The following is a 17592-nucleotide window of genomic DNA, read 5'->3' as shown; positions in this document are numbered from 1 at the left end:
CCCAAACAAACCAAAACCCAAACCCAAACCTGAACCTTTTGGGAGTATAAACAAGACCACACAAGGGTTTGTTCCTTTAGTCTACAGAGAACTCCCAAGCCCTGAAATCTCAATTCAAACACAGCTTAACTTGCTCAAATGAAGACTCAGAACAGACAAAACATCTCTTTGACATCATAACACCAAAATACCACTCTTAGAACAAGCACACAGCTGGCAATGTGAGCCAGAAGAACTCCTAAGAGTAATGATCATTTCTCAGAGCCAGAGGAACACACAACACAGGACTCAAGGGACACTTGGAGTGCCCAACACATCCTGAGGTCCCAGGGCAAACACAGCACACGAACACTGAGCTCCTGGCAGAGCAGGGACCACTGCCAGGGCAGAGTTCTGCCCACTTTAGATGTGGGCTCTGAGAAGCTTCTTGCTCACTTCCTGCAAATCTTCCACTAACACCAAAATTAAAAGCTTAGTCAGTGTGATAACAGCTAAAACAAAGAGCCAGGAATACAATTTTAACTCAAGCTACTTACTTCCATTAGAATTATATGCTGAATCCCAGTGGACAATTACACACAGTTCTATAAACTAAACCCAAGGCTCTTAGATCTCAAGTAACTATTTAACTCTTCGGTTTCCCTGTGTGAAATCACAAGTTGGTCTCAACTATCCTCATGGGTCCATTCCAACTTGGATTCTCTGCATTCCATTAAACAATGACAAAGGTATTGACATTTTCTGACCAATTCTACACTTTATATGTAATGAACAAACCATCAGAACATTTATTGCTCTTCATTTGTAAGATGACTACCAGAAAAAAAATATAAAAAAAAGAAAATTCCCCCATGTAACCTCTTGAATTCCTAACAACTTGAGCTTTGTTTCTTGTCTGAATCTGTCAAGAAATTTGAGAGCAAACGGATTACACAACATTGCTACAGAAGAGTTTTAGGCCAACAAAAGATAATGATGTTGTTCCTGCCACATCTAGATGTGATGAATTAAAACACAACTGGAACAATGAAAGTGCTCTGCAATACCAGATGTGTTGGTTTATTTATAATTTCTGTACTAAAGAAAAAAACCTCAATTTTTCCACAGGTATCAGAAAGTACAGCTTCACTTTCTGACACTGGACCGACACATCGAACTGCAATTCCACGCTAAGGTCTAGAAATGGTGTCACAAAAAAGGTTAGTTCCATGTTACTATTTATAAAATGACCATATCTAAATTTTAGAAAACAGATAGATGGAAGACTAAAGCCTATTCATAGATAAGCAAACATTCAGCACACAGCTGAAAAATGTTTTAATAAACTATCTAAAACATGCAGTTTTACAAAAAGAAATTGCCATATATACATATGTTCTCAGTGGAGCAGAACCAAACCAAAGCAATCAATAAAGCACTTTATTTTAAAGAGACCAGCTTTAAAATAAAGAAGCTAAGATTCAAAGATTTAAGAAAGCTCCATCTTTATGGGAATGTCAATGATTAATATTTTGACTTAACAAAAACAAACAGAAAAACCATCTGAAGACCTTAAAATAGCCCAACAACAGAATCAGACTGTGAAAACTGCTTGAAATCAAATATCCAATACTGGATATACAAGAAAAATACATTAATTAAATAGAAAACTGTGCTGAAAACACAGACCAAGTGCATTTGCTTAGTTCCACCAGAAGATTAAATCTGAAGGATTTACATCAAGCACACCTTTATTTGCCAGTCAACTTTTAATTTACTTTTATATTCTGTATTTTTGGAATTGAGACCCCACCAACACAAAAAAAGAGTCATGCAATAAATCTATAAATAAGGTGGTTTTAAAATAAGTGGCATAAGACTCAGAGAGTAGGCTCTTAAGCAACAACAGATTTAGATAAATTCTTAAAACGGATAATACAGCTTTGTTCTTATTAGCATGTAGTGTGAGCTGGATGAAGTGCCCTCAGTACACCAGTCAGACAAATCTTCAGTATCGTAAGTTATCACTGTTAATACATTTTTTTGTTTCTAGGTTAAAATCTTTTTTTTTTTTTTGAGGTTATTGATGAATCCCCAAATTCCTGTAAATCCTTTCATCAATGATAAAATATGGACCAAGTGAGGACAGAAATGATCCTACAAATGGTCCTTTAGACACTTTGAAGCTGTTCCTTAAAGCTAAAACCTTCTTGCAAATTCATCTTGTTAGAACAGCAGAGAAGATTCCCAAGCAACAGCATTTCAGTGCAATATCTATTCAAACCAGTAATGGCATTATTTTATACTTACTTATTCCTACTTCCTTGAAGCATATTCTAGAACTATTTTTTAAAGTTTTTTTTTTAAGTTAAGTTATTCAGTTACTTTAAAATATATTGGAAATATGGACTCATCCTCTCTGGTGCTACAGTTGGGGAATTTAGTCCCAAAAACCACTGACAAGATAAAAATTAGCATTTTGTTTACTCTCAGCTTCATATTTTTGCAGCATCATATAATATTCTGAACTGGTAATGCATAAAGAATCTGGAAATGAAAAGAAACACATTTGTTTCACTGACATATTGAATTAAAACACTTGATGGCAATAGATGCCTACAGCACTGATTAGATTTATTCTAGCCAAGAAGCAACAGTTTATGATTTTCCCATGAATAGCATACTTAAATGAAAGGAACATTAATACAATATGATATTAATATACAAATACTCACATTATTCACCTGCCACTGACGTTCTGAATTAAATCAGTAATGGGGTGTATAACTGATTAAATATCTAGACAAGAGAATGCAACAGCTTATGATTTAGCAGGGCAATGGTAGAGTGATCACATCATTATGGTGCCAAATGCCATCTATCACTTTTCCTGAACTTAACGAAGACAGATTGCCCCCCCCAGAGGAGATGCAGCCCATAAATATTGCCATGCTGCTCTTCAGCTGACTTTCCCAGGGAACACACAAGCAACAAATCAATAACTGAAGATCTCAGAATAAGCTCCCTTATTATTGCCATCAGGAAATAAAAACACTAAAGGACATAAAGTTTAAATTACCCAATGGTTGTTGCCAGTGACTTTTGCTAATATATATATACACTAGTTCTCCATTTCCTGGATTTTTATCTCTTATGTTCTACTTTTCAAATTAACTAGGAAATTTACAGTCAAAACCTTTCCAGTTGCACCACCTAAATTAACTTTTTCCTTTCATTTCATATTTTTACCAACTCCTCTTCCCTAGCAATGTTGTAAAGCAAGGACAACTATCAACATCATAACTTTGATAAGTTTATTATAAACTGTAATGATCAATTGTGTCTTCTATTTAGCTTAAGAATATAGTTTTATTTCAAAGCAGATTTAAAGTTTGCTAAAATTAAACCATAAATCACCAAATATCTATAATTTTTCTGTATCTTCAAAATATAAACCCATGCTACAATTTATTCCATATCAAAGATTATTGAATTCAAAAAGACAGTATAAGTAAAGGCTCTGGGTTCTTCAAAGCAACAACTACCCTAAGTTAAAAACACCATAAACATCCTCATGGATGTTACTTTATTATTCCTTCAAACTTAATGAGACAATACTGGAAAGAACGAAGATTTGTTGGGGGTAATCTAAAGAAAAATAAGATCCTTCTAAAAACAGGAAAAAAATATAACCCTTTGTGGTTTTTTGGAATTAAGTCACACATCTAGTAAAACATTTTGTGTCCTAATGAAAATTAAAACTTGTCCACCTAAAAAGAAAAAAAAAAGAAAAAGAATGCAAATGTTGGATAACTGCTCAAGAAACACATCTTTTGTATTCAGTACAAAGAAACTACCTTTCCATATTTATAATGCTACCTTGTCAATTAAGGTATATGAAATAGGGTCTGTAATTATTGTATCTGTGAAACAAGTCCACTGTGAAAAGGGAAAAGCAGTGGGATCTTCGGGTATTTATGGTCCATCAGTGAATTTATGAATGTCTGAATGACACATCTAAGAGACTGTTCAGAGTAGGAGGCATCAAAATTTAGCATGAAAAAGATCATGAACCCAACCTGGAGCTGGTGACTTTAGTCATATTTATATGAACTCAATAGTATAGGTTGCTAAATGCAACAGTTATGTATTTAATGCTTTGTTTACTTTCTTGTGGACCATAATAACTTTCTTCATGGGATGATTTAGTATTTTTTTTATCATGGGGTAAAAAATAAGCAACAGTTTTTATGACAAAATCTATATCTACCTCCAATTAAGTTTTTCTTCCCAACAATGGATATCTCCCTTCCACAAATGTTCCCTGAGCACTCACCGAAGAAAACCACAACAGAGATGTAAGCCTGTAATATATTACCTTAGATATAACTTATTCTTTTATTAGATTTAGGGACTGTCTTAGGTCAGCAGGGAATCATGTAGCAAAGGAATCCTTAAGGGAATGCAGGAAACTCAACTATTTAGAAAACCAGTATTTTGAATAACTGGAAACTGAAACCCAGGATAGTTCAACAAATCATCCCTAGTTAACAAGCCTTATAATATCATAACTTCAATATAGTTAAAGTACCCATGTAAAAGAGGCTCTAAAAGCAGAAAGACTTCCACAATAGAAAGGTAATCTATGGAGATGGGAGTCTTGTATTAGATTATTAGAAATCTCAGTAATTGTCATGGAAGGAATTTTCTGCCCACATTATCTTTTTATGCATTACATGTGGCCTTTAAAAATACCCCAAAACTTCCTATTCACCCTTACCACCTTTAAATCAATACCATTAGATGGACTACCTTAAGAATGCTAATAAATATGTATGATCACAGAATTGTATTGTTACTCTTGAAGTAAAAACAAACACTAGAGAAATGTTTGAGACATTGATGGCAAAATAGCCTAATCTAATAATATTAGCTGGATGACATTACTCTAGAATAAAACAATGAAATTCAAGAGATGTTCTTCTGTGTACCTTTTTCCTGACAATTCACCAAATAGAGCTTTACATTTAAAGCAACTAAGTCACAGTTGCTAATGTAAAAATTGAGTAAATGTTTACATCAGGAAAAATCTAAGGGCAATGTTTACAGTTGAAACAGTCACAAAAGCATCAATTCCTCATGAATAATCTCAAGTTCAATAGACAGAAGTATCTTTCCTCAGTATTGAGGGTGGGATTGCTCAGCACACACCAAACTAAAAGATCAGAGTAGGTCAGCTCCTGTCATAAGCACATTTCAGAGTTTCACACCAGGAACACCCAAACAAAGCATGAAAAGTGCAGGAATGCACCATTCTAGAATAACAAATGCTTAAAATGCAATTGGTCTTTATTCATCTATAGCAACAACTCTTAGATTTTACCCAATAATCATTGTCTCATGGAAGGTGTCCCTGTGCATGGCAGGGGGTTTGAATGAGATGATTTTTAAGGTCCCTTCCAATTCCAAACATTCCGTGATTCCAGGATTCCCTAATATGCAGTCACATACAAAAATATACAAAAAAATACCAGACACTTGGTTTTCCACTAACAACACTGCAGTGGGAATAATAAATATATTTTACTATTAAATACCATACACTTAATAACAGCCTCTCACTTTCCCTCCTTTTAAAAGTGAAATTCACCTGGAACTATATACAGTTATAATAATATATACATGCATATACTATATACATATAATATACCATATACAGTTAAATTACTCCAATTTATTTATGAAATGAAAAGCAAAAATATTCAGGTGTTTATTTTCCACAGATTAAAAACTTCTTTCCTGGAGAATAAAACTCCAAAACTAAAGGGATCTCAGACAATGTACCAAATGTTATGCTCTGTAAGAGAAATGGGAACATAAATGCCTTTTTGACAGTTAAATTGGACCCATTTAGTTTGGAAGAATAGTAGCACACACTGGAACACCTTTAAAAGATTCAGACTGTAAAAAGCCTTGCAATACATCACAGGATCTGACACTTTATGTTAGCAGTGAAAAGATTTTTGCATTCTATAGACACGAGTGCCTCAGGTTCAAAACAGGAGCGTTTCCTCACACAGCCCTTCCCTTTGTGCTCGCAAAGACATTACACTGGCAAAATGGCACAGGGCCTTTGTTTACAGAGTTAGGAGCAAAACAGCTCATTGAATGTATCTCATCTTAATACTTTTTTTTTTAATGTTTTTTTCCTTGACTCCACCTTTTTACTTGAGTTTTTAACTTCATTGGTCTTCTGTCTATTGTTGCACCACTGTATTAAAACTATTTGAATGCTGCACTGTTTTCCTACAGATAAATGGAATCAGGCTTTGGTTAATTAATGCATTAACTCAAACTTCTACCTATGATAAATAAAACCCCAAAACAAACCAAAAACCAAACAAACCAAAACTCCACTGTTAGCTTAAAAACTGAAACTTAGGGTTTTTTTTTAAAAGGCTTCTTGGTATGAACGTAAGGTTTGAAAAAAACTTAGGTCAACCAAAAGAGGGAAATCACAGGCAAGAACAAGGAAACATTTTAAAAACTGGCAAAGAGAAAGATTAACCTGATCAAGTTACTTAGAAAAATAAGAACAAGTCCCTGCTGAGTGACCAAATGAAATAATGCTCATTTCATCAGCAGAGTTGAGAGAGAACAAGAATCCCTTTCAAAAACCTAATGCTGCACAAAAAAATGAAGGTGTTAGGGCATGGCATACCATGCACGTGCTGGGCTGTGTTTTGGTGGTTGGATTTGTTTCTTCCTGCTGAAGGCAGAACCCTGTCAGGTACAGGGTTCTTGGAGAGGTTTGAATCTGTTTCTAGTGAACTGGAACAAGTTAGATAAAGTTGTTTATATGCCGTAAATCTACTTTCCCTGAGCCGAAAATGTGTTAGCTAATGGTTGTTTATGAGTTGCAAATCTGTTCAGTGAGGTGAAAATTTGTCAGATAATGGGTTGTTTATGAATTCTAAATCAATATTCAGTGAGTCGGAACTCCGTTGGATAATGGCTCGCGTATGGGTTGTAAATCTGTTTGCAGTGAACTGGAAACATGTTGGATAATGGGTTCTTTCTGGGTAGTAAATCTGTTCTCCGTGAGCTAAAAACATGTTAGATAATGGGTTGCTCATGAGTTGTAAATCTGTTTTTAGTGAACTGGAAACATGCTTAACAAAGAGCTTTATATGCCTTAAGTGTTTTTAGTGTGAGAGAAAAGTTCAGGAATCTGTTAGATTGGAGTAGCATGTCTGAATTCAGGGTGGTGGAAACCCATCGGGGGATAGATCCTTCAGGAGCAGATCTACATGCAGTGAACTAGAAATCTGGGACAACAGGATCTTGTATATAACATTTCTCTGTTAAAGTCAAATACTGAATAAAGGTTTGCTTGTTTTGTAGACTTCAACTTCATGTTGTAGAACTGATAGAACCACACTAGATATTTCCAACAGGTTTCAAATCTCTTCCTAATAAAGTAGAACTTGCTGCAGATGGTACTAATAATTTTGGAGGAAAAAGATAGGGAAATTAATATAAAAGTTACTTTTAATCATAAAATGAAACATTATTACTAAAATCACTCAGCTGAAGTCCATTTAATGAATTCTATGTAATTGCAGATTCTTAACACAGAAATCAGAAAATTTTAGAATTTTATGTCTTCCAGCAAATGGAATTTCTGGTGTCAGCCAATCTTAGCACTGCTTTTTTCCTTTATAGGTGTTGGTTGGTTAAATGTTTCCACTTTATTCAGCAGCCTCAGGAACTGTCTCCTGTTCACACTGAGAGACAAATCATGTGCAGCCTGTGGAATGGAGAGCTATGTAGTTCAACAACACCAGCTGAAAGTGAAGGAACCAATATAAACTAAAGGGGTTTAAAACCCATGAAGAAGAGGAATAAACTAACATATACTGGGATGTCATATCCCTTTTCAATTACAAATAAGTATTTTTCCAGAATAGTACAGAAGTATTTCTACAAAATGCCACTGTTCACATATACATCCCAAGCATGTACAGAAAATTTTTTTCCAAGGATACAAAATTTCATCTGACATTCAATTATTCAGTGTGCTGACTCTGCTAATGAAAAATGAAAATGGGCATATTAAGTTACAAGTGGAAACACTTCCTAACAATTTCTTAAAAATATAATTCTCAACTATGCTTTATGGAATGTCTTTAGCTCTCGTAGAACAACCTATTATAAAGTAATGAGGAACACTTTATTGTTCTTTTAAAAACCAATTTCTTTCTACGTTGGTGCTTCACCAGTATTTATTTCTCCTCTTTGTTTGAAATGTTGAAAATTCCAGTGGCTTTTCATGTAATACTTTTAGTCTTTTAGTCTATTTTTACTTTTAGAAGAGTTAAAATGGTGCTTGTATGTCACCAGTGCACATTTCTGTGAGCTGTTTGTGTCTTAAAACTAACCTCAACTCTGAATCCCAAGGTTTAATGCCTTCCTGGGAGCAATGAGAACATCCTGACAACACTGCTTAGTTTATCTTTACCATATCTTAATACAGGTGTCAGTAATTCCTCTAAAATAAGCACACATAAGAATTCAAGCAAAAAAGAAAAGGGCTTCTGCCATACAGAACCACAGAATGGTTTGGGTTGGAAGAGACCTTAAAGATCATCTCATTCCACCCCTTGCCATGGGCAGGGACACCTTCCACTATCCCGAGTTGCTCCAAGCCCTGTCCAGCCTGGCCTTGGACACCTCCAGGGAAGGAACAGTCGCAGCTTCTCTGAGACAGCTGTGCCAGGGCTTCACCTCCCTTACAGGGAAGAATTTCTTCCTTAGATCCCACCTAAATCTACCCTCTTTCAGTTTAAAAATACTTTAAAAATGCTTTGCCATTCCTTAGTGTCAACAGTTTTTATAACCCCAAACGCCTTCCCAGAACCACAATGCAGAAGTACATAATGCAACAATTATCCAGTGTAAGTTGTAGAACTTTTGTTAATTTTTGCTAATTTTCTCAGTTTACAGCTATTTAAGGTTTTTTTGGTTATTTTTTTTTGTTTGTTTGTTTGCTTTTTTTTTACTAAAAGTACTCCAATTAACATGCAGTAGCAAAAAGTGGTATATCAAATGTACTTCCACTTTTCCTCATCACTTTCTTTGGTCTTGTTTTTAAAGTGACCCAAACAAAGAGTTAGGTGTAAATGCCATAGGCAAAGTAACATAAAACAGTAGAATTCCATACGAGATTTATCCACAACTTAAGGAGCAAACACCATCAAGCTCTTCAGATATTTTAGAAAACAGTTACTGGATTAAATTGTAGCCTTCAAAAAAACCAGACAGTACTGAAAAAAGGACAAGCAAGAGAAGAAGCGAGGTTATCTACATCTGATAACTGACTACAGAGGAATGAGATTCACTGCATATTTTAGAAAAATTAAATTGGAATAGAAATGAAAGACAGTAGAAGTTTTCAGAAATTACTTTTTTTGTCATAAATATTTACAGATATTTAGCATTTCAGGATATATTTCTTGAATTCCAATTTTAACACAATAAACCCTGATAACTTTTTAAATACACCATGTATTCAAGCTGTGTTAGATGTTAATAAAGATTCCATTGCCAGATACTCAGGTGATTTTATTGAGACCTCAGCTGCAAAATGTGCTTTGTCTTATTCTGAAGACTTTGGTGAAGATATTGGCAGGAATTTCTTGATAATAGTGCCAAGCTATGAGTATTCAAAGGCTAAAAAAGTGTCAAGTTTCCATACAATTCCTCTTCTTAGTGTGGTGAAGAAAGACAAAGTAAACATGATGAGTAAATAAGTACAAGCAAGGAAGTCTCTACTAATGAAAACAAGTAATTTTTTATGCTGGAATTTGCATTTGACTATCACTGAGAACAAATCCCTTTCTTGGGCTTCACTACAAAAAGGATGATTCAAGTGGACACCCTGATGAAGTTCCTAATATTTTCTGCTGAGGAATGCATATATCTAACAGAGGTATCTTACAGTACTTCACACTCACTAACTAGAAAAATAAACAACCAGTTTCATTCCCAAGCAACGCACAATAAGGTTTTGTTGCAATAGTAAAGCCCTTTAAAATCACAGTAATATAAATTAAGCATTGCCATTATCACTTCTCTTTCCTAGTAATGTCCTTCACACATCATAAGCCTGTTAGAACATAAGATTATTTTGAAATTATTAATGTTTAAATGCATCTTATAGGGATAAAATACAATAATTAAATCTGGTAAAATTTCATCAACATTTTTTACTCTATAAAACCAAGCGATCATCAACATTTCACTTCATAAAGTTTATTGAAATAAAATATGTATTTGGGGAAATATTTCTTTACTTACTTTCAATGAGCACTTTCCTGCCAGCCCAGTTGTCTTTAATGACTTGGATGTTCCCATAGTGTGCATCGCTGAAGAATATGCGGTTTGTGCCCCTGCCCTTCAGGCTGTAGTCAAACGCCAGAGCTATCACGTTTTTGAAGTACTCTGGATTTTCATACGGCCTGACTGGTGAATTCAGGTTGGTTTCATCTGAGAGATGGATGCTTTTTAATATTGTCCTTCCTGAGTACAGCAGGTACCCTTCGTGTCTCAGGCAGCTGATTCCATCCTCTGCGAGGTACCCGTGGGCACAGGCGCACGTTCTGCGCCCACCGCCCCGGTAAAGGCAGAGCTGGTGGCACCCCCCGTTATTCTTGGCACAAACATTAGTACCTGGAAAAGAACAGAGTAAAATCTAACTTTTATAAATAGAATTAGCTAACTTAAAAATGAAATCTTGGGTGTTCCAAGAATTCTGCTCTTACAAGTCATTTGTACTATATTCACTAAAAAATACATTCTTTACTATTTTAGCCTGTAACTTTAACCACAACCTAAAGAAAATTTTTAGACTATGCTTAATGAGGAATTATAGTTAATGGCCTCTTCAAATCACAACAGTACATATTTTATTAAGAGATAAAAGATAAAATGAGTTATTCATCTCTAATCAGCTGAAGACTTAGAAACTGTTTCAAGTGCTTGGAAAGGTTTTTAATTTTTTTTAAAAACACCTGTTACTGGCAAAAAGTCAAATTTAGATACCATCAGAACATAGTACTGCTTTTAGACAATTTCTATCAAAATGAATACACATGTATTGACAGGTACAAAACTCTGTCAATCCAGTTCTCTGTTTTTAATGAAGAAATTTCCTGCCATTTTGTTCTAATTTCCTTTAAAACCTGACTTTAAAAACTTATTCCCTGACAATTGCACACCATTAAGAAATCATTGTTGAATTAGTAACTATACTTGTAGAAAGCAATATTTAAAATTACAGTAATAGTCAATAATCGGGAGCTATTTTTCTTTGTCTTTTTTTTTAAATACAGATGAATCACTATTACAGTTAGTTTAGATAATTTAGTTTCTGTTTCTGACAGCACCTTCAACGTGACAACTCAGCTCTTTCAGTAGAGTCATTTTCCCATTTCTGAAAGTTTTCCACATAATGAAGGAGAATAAAACATTTTAGATAGACTGTTTTCAGGTACAGAACTGTAATAATTGCTGGGGAATATGTAGTGTCTGAAAGTACTGCCGGTTGTATTTTTTAACTGCTACATTTCAAGCTGAAAATACTTTTAAGAAAAAATAATGGGGAATGAGTGCTAGTTTGCTCTTAAAACTAGAAACATTGGATTTTGTGTTCCTAGGCCAAGTTCCATGAGACACAGTCATCTGGAGTCATGTAAAAACACATGGAGATTTAGCTGCATACATTTTTACATTCGGTTTGCTTTAAAGATTCTTTAGAAGTTTTGTTAGGCTAGAAAAGTTAATATCTGTTTGGAAGGATGAGAGGTTGGGAAGGGAAAGGAAAACATGAAAATGTTCCCTAAGTTTCTAAAATCTCTTTGAAAACATCAATCCTACCACAGGTGCAACATCTTTAACAATGGCCAAGTGCAGAACCAGTGGAGTTGGGGCATGTCCTTGCACAGTGTGAAGTGGCACTGAAGGACAGGAATCTCCTTCCAAGTGGCACTGCAGGACGGGCTGTCACAAAGGGTAAAAGAGGTGTTGGATAAAAAATACTGATCACAATCAGCACAGGTGGGTGGGGCTTGGGTTGGGTTTCTGCTCTTTGTTTGGGGGTTTGTTTTAACAACAGAAGGTCAGGAACCTCACCAAGCCCATTGATTTTAAACAGTGTTAAATACTTCTAGTTCAGTGAACTGAAAAAAAAAATGTATGTGTAATAGTGTAATATAGAAAAATATTCCAAAGCATTTTTCACCTGTTTTTTCCCTTTTGTCCTTCTGGCTCACTGACATCCCCTCCCAATGACATTAACCATTTGTACCCTAGTAAAATTTGAAAAATGTATTAAGAAATCATTCAGTTATGTGTTCCAAACTAACAGCAGTAGATTTTTAGCCCCAGTAACTGTTTCTCCTATTCAAGTGATCAAGTCTATAAGTTACCAATAAAAATCATTGCACATAAAGAAGCATTCTTTTGTCCCACTATTTTCCTATTTCTATATATAGATTTTATATATATATATATATTATATTCTATAATAAAAGCCCTTCCAAGCAAGCAGACATTAACTATTTCTAGCCTAGTTAAAAGAAATGGGGGGTTTGTGTATTTTATTTTTATCCACAAAATATGATGCTCACAGTACTCTGAAATTACATGCAGAAATTCTTAGAAAAAATGGTTTGCAACTTTGCAAATAATTTTTTCTCAAAACATTTAAAACAAGAGTTTTTACTTATTTTTAAATATGTTTTCTTTTAAAATGCAGATTTATTTTAAATGCCATATTTAATGCAATTATTTAGGAAAGATGTATGTAAAAGGAACAGAATCTGTATATAATGATGTGAATAAAGCAAATCTGGAGCACTGCCAACACCAGAGATATATTTGTATTTAAAAAAAAAATCTTGTGTTGTAGTAACTGTTTTTCTCTCTTTTTAAATATATTTATAGAAAGTTTTGTCTGGATGGCCTGGTAGCAGTTTTTTCTCAGGAAAACATCATCAGTTTTGGTAGATATCTAACGATCTTTGCTCACTGAAAGAAGTTCTTCAAGGTCTCACCAAACCGTAATTTTAGAAGTAAAAAGACATTTAAAGCAAGATTATTCTTAATTAGGTAGTGGAAAATAAAATTTAACCATAGGTACCATAAATCACAGAAGAGAATAATAACTTTTGTCACTTGAGTTTGCTAAACTAATTGAATATAAAGGAAATCTGATTATTTACAAGGTCTTTTTCCACAGGGGAAAGGGGAAAAAAAAAAGACTCAAACTCAAGTAATTTTAGCAAATAAATATTGGAGACAGAGAGGCTGGGAATTTCTAGCATGAAAAAATTCTGGTTTTCTTTCCAATAGAAGTCTTAAACTGCCTGAGATTACTGCTCTGTAAAGCCCAGTTCAAGGTCCCTCATTCCTAAGATTGTTTTTTGCTTCTGAAAAAAAAAAACAAACAGAACAAAAAAACATCAAACCTGGAATGACAGGAAGTGTTTTGGGTTTAGATTTTCTCTTTAAAACACTTGGAAGAATTTTAGTAGAATTTGTACTGTATCTTTTTTTAGTACATTAATTTTAGTTAAAAAAAAGTACTTCAAGAATAAAAAGTGGAGATAAAATAACTGATTATTTTTGGTATGCTTCAATATACATAAAAAGTAGCAGATGATATTAAAACAATTAATAGCATCCTTAAGAACAAGCCAACCTTTCTCTCGTGCTCTATTAAAGATTTTCACTTCCTTCAGGTTTATCCCAAGGCCAGTCCTCATGGTCACAGCATCCGTGGCCTCATTCTTGTGGCCTCTTCTAATAGAGCCATTTGCATGTGCTCTGCCAAAAAAGTTGAAGATGTCTCATCAACAATCCTCAACTAATTCACACCAAACAAATGACTGAAGAGCAGTGGAGAGTTCACCTAACAGGAGGTGTAGAAACCTGTTCTCATCTGTGATGCTGATGAGCTTTCAGCATCAGAACAGCCCTTTCTTTGGCAATTGCACAGGGTTTCTGGGATCCACTCTGTGACCTTGCTAAGGAATGGCTAATCCTACAAAGGTGAGGCACCTGGCACTGAAATAACATTTTGAGACTTAAAATAGTTATGAAAAATAAATTACCTGTCAGACCAGTAGATGTAAGCTCCGAACACCGCAACTGAAAACATATCCACATTGCTCCCTGACAGCACAATCTCCCGAGTCCCTCCACTCTCAAGGTCAATCCTTTCTATCTTGTCCGTACGAGCATCACACCAATATAATTTATTCTCCTGAAGATTAATTTTAAAGGAAACATCAACAGTCTTGTCCAAGTATTTAATTGAGAGTTATTAAGATTACAACAAAGTGGAAGGCCAGCTGGCTTTAATGAAATGTAACAAGGACTGTAAATGTTCACACACACCGGCAGGCAGAGGAACTGACCTCGTAGTCGATGGAGATCCCGTTGGGCCACGCGATCCCCAGGCTCACAAGGACAACCTTCTCAGACCCATCTAAGTGTGCCCTGCCTATGCAAGGAGTCTGTCCCCACTCTGTCCAAAATAAATACCTACAATGGTGTAGAAATCACCAATTACAATTTAGCATCAAAACAGGAATTGCAAATCTGTAATACTGTACTTCAGTTGCAAAATAAAATCTGTAATACTGTACTTCAGTTGCAAAATAAATGCACTATTATAATTAAACGTGTACTTAAAAAATGATAAGTACTCACAAAACCACAACTGAAAAACCACAATAGTAAGAGTCATGTCTCTAATTAATCTTTAGAATTAAATGTACCATAATACTTGTTTAATAGAATACTTAGTTGATAAACTTTTTGCCAGGTCAAATTTCTGCCTTGACCTCCTAATTCTCATTTAGGTGCAATAAAATGAGGCCAGTTAATCCACACAGAGCACTTCCTTTACTGGACAGTAACCTATAGAACAGCTTCATGGAAATATCTATGAGATATAAATATATGCATGTATTTCTATGTTAATCTGTATTATAAACACACACAATAAATAACATTCTGCAGAAGGAATCTCTTTCTAAGGTAATATAATTAAGGTCTAGAATATTACTGATTGCATAAAGAGAAGGGTTTTCATAGCAACTATTCCCAAAACACACAAAACTTTGTTTGGTAATATGCTGCACACAGGGTGAACAGAACATACAAAACCATCCTCCACTGCTTTCCTCAGTGTGAAGCCTATGCATCACTCGGTTTTTAAAGATTACAAAACTCTTCTGGGCATTACTAAACAGTTCTCCCCCTGAGTCTGGTGTCATCATTATACCAATCTGTTGTTAAATAGCTGTATTTGATTGGATGACTGCAAGGATAAAAATGGGAGGGATAAAAATGCAATAATGGAGAAAAAATTTGGATCCTAAAATTTTCTTATCAAATACAGCTTTTGAAACCATGCCCATCTTACTTTGGCTCTCACTGTAGGGCATTCTGGCTCTAAGAGAAACAAATCTATTCTTATATTTGCTGATGTAACAAACAATAATATTTATACTAACTACAAAACTTCTACTACATTAGAAAGTTGTACTGCAACTTAGCTAATTAAAAATATGTTTGAGAAGTGGCAAAATAGACAGTACTAATCAGGTGGATATCAACAATCACTGCTTAAGTTTACTAGAACTTTAACCAGATTACTAACAGCACCTCTAACCAGAACTGAAAGTGCTTTCAGGGGTCTAATCAGAGGTTCTTTCATGAATTAAATGCTGAATAGAGAAAGGCAGACATTCAATATACTTGAATTAAACTTCCCATGCTCTTTCCTTAGACTAGCTGCTCTGAGGAGGAAAAAATGAAATCCCATAATTAGCAGGCTAAATGAATCTAAAATCTTCCAAAGAAAATCCTGAATAGCTGCCAAAAATATAAGGCAAGTTATTAATTACTCCCTTAGAGCATTAGTGATTATAAATATATTAATATATCAACTTACGTAAACCATTAACTAGTACTGAAAAACTTTATTTTCTCGCATCTCCTTGAAAGTTTGGGAAGTGCCAACTAAAATATTTATTCCCTGGACCTCTGAAGGCAACAACATACTACCAGCATATCTGATGTATATACTGTGATGATAAAATAACTATGACTCAACTTGTTTCACAACTATCCCATGTACAAATTACACAGCTGACATGGAGATGCAAGTGGTGGAAATCTGATGCTGGCCTAGAGTCTTCTTTGGAAAAAAATTAATCAGTTTAAGCTACTCCCACCCCAAGCCTTAAATACAAATGAAATTCCCTAAATATTTTTAAAGGAGGCATTTTCAAAGCTTTCAAAGAATTGTTTCACCATGAACTTAATTCAGTATTTCAATTACAATTCTGAGCTTGATCATAAAACTTAAATTAGGAAAAAGTCAAGCAAGTGCATATTATGTGAATAAATATACCTGATTAGGGACAAAGAGATGCTTTTGTAGGGCTACACATTCTTCACTTCTTTCTCAGCAACAATAAATAATGTCACCAACCAGCTGAATGCTGCTTGCTTCACACCTTGGTATAACTGGCAGATTCAATGAGATCTAATAACTGCTATTTTCCTCTCTGTTCTTATAGCTGTCAACTCAAGCTTCAAGGGAAATACAGAATGTGAAGCCAGGGCAAGGGGAGGGAAGAATACCTTTGAAAGTTTTGCCTTGTAAAAGGAAAGAGATATGACAATAATGCAAAGGGGAAAGAGGCCTTAAATATGCCCACAGAAAGGCAAACCTTTTCTTCCCCAGCAAAAGATTGCTGCCCATCTCCCAAGGAAAATTTGACTGGAGATATCTCAAGTTATCATTTTGTGGCACAATATCATAAAATAGATGAAGCTTATCTTCCTTCACAGAAGATACGCATTCTACCAGACATATAAAGGAATGACTAATCTGTGGTCCTCTTCTCCTCCTGAAGTATTATAAAGTGAAGAGGCACCTTCCACTAGGCCAGGTTACTCAGAGCCCCAACCAGCCTGGCCTTGAACAACTCCAGCGACAGGGAATTTTTGCAATTTTGGAGCTGGAAGGGAACAGTACATTCCTTATTTATGTTAATGCTGCAGTGTAGTCCCTGCTCTCAACAACCAGTTGGATGAACTTCTGCCAAGCAGTTCAGTTTTGTCAGCCCTTACTCTGCTACTCACACGCTTCATCTCACAAGACTTTCAGCTACCCTGTGCAATCTTAGTTGTTGTAATGGGCTGTTACATGATAACAAAGTTTATAAATACCAAGGATTACACTGTTCTTCTGCAATTTCATCAGGACACTGAGGCGCTTCAAGAGCTCATGTGGCTTCACTGGGTTTGCTGGAAACTTCCGAACAGATTTAATGATACTTCCAAGCAACATCCAAACTTCAGGTGAAATGTTTGACTTGGAAAATTACAACTATTTTGCAAAGAAATTACACTCCATCATGAACACAGAGAGCAATGAAAAAACTCCATGTGTGTTAGGAATAACACTTCCTTCCACCTGTGCTTATTTACAAGACAGCAGTTTCCAATATAACCCTTTGGGATTCAATAAAT

At 35.0% G+C, this 17592-nt stretch overlaps 1 protein-coding gene across 1 annotated transcript in view; it reads right to left on the bottom strand.

Moving 5' to 3' along the window:
• The window catches only part of LRP1B (LDL receptor related protein 1B), a 312472-nt gene that overhangs the window by 141751 nt on the left and 153129 nt on the right, over positions 1 to 17592 (bottom strand). The window contains exons 35-38 of the mRNA XM_071562122.1: positions 14460 to 14586; positions 14154 to 14305; positions 13742 to 13866; positions 10339 to 10710 (exon numbers count right to left, since the gene is read on the bottom strand). Coding sequence (XP_071418223.1) covers positions 10339 to 10710; positions 13742 to 13866; positions 14154 to 14305; positions 14460 to 14586 — 776 coding nt within the window. The remainder of the gene's footprint in view (positions 1 to 10338; positions 10711 to 13741; positions 13867 to 14153; positions 14306 to 14459; positions 14587 to 17592) is intronic.

The sequence above is a fragment of the Pithys albifrons genome, chromosome 8, assembly GCF_047495875.1.
Source record: "Pithys albifrons albifrons isolate INPA30051 chromosome 8, PitAlb_v1, whole genome shotgun sequence".
Lineage (NCBI taxonomy): Eukaryota > Metazoa > Chordata > Aves > Passeriformes > Thamnophilidae > Pithys > Pithys albifrons.
Note: the sequence above shows the minus strand (reverse complement) of the source record. Positions and strands in the feature narration are given on the sequence as shown.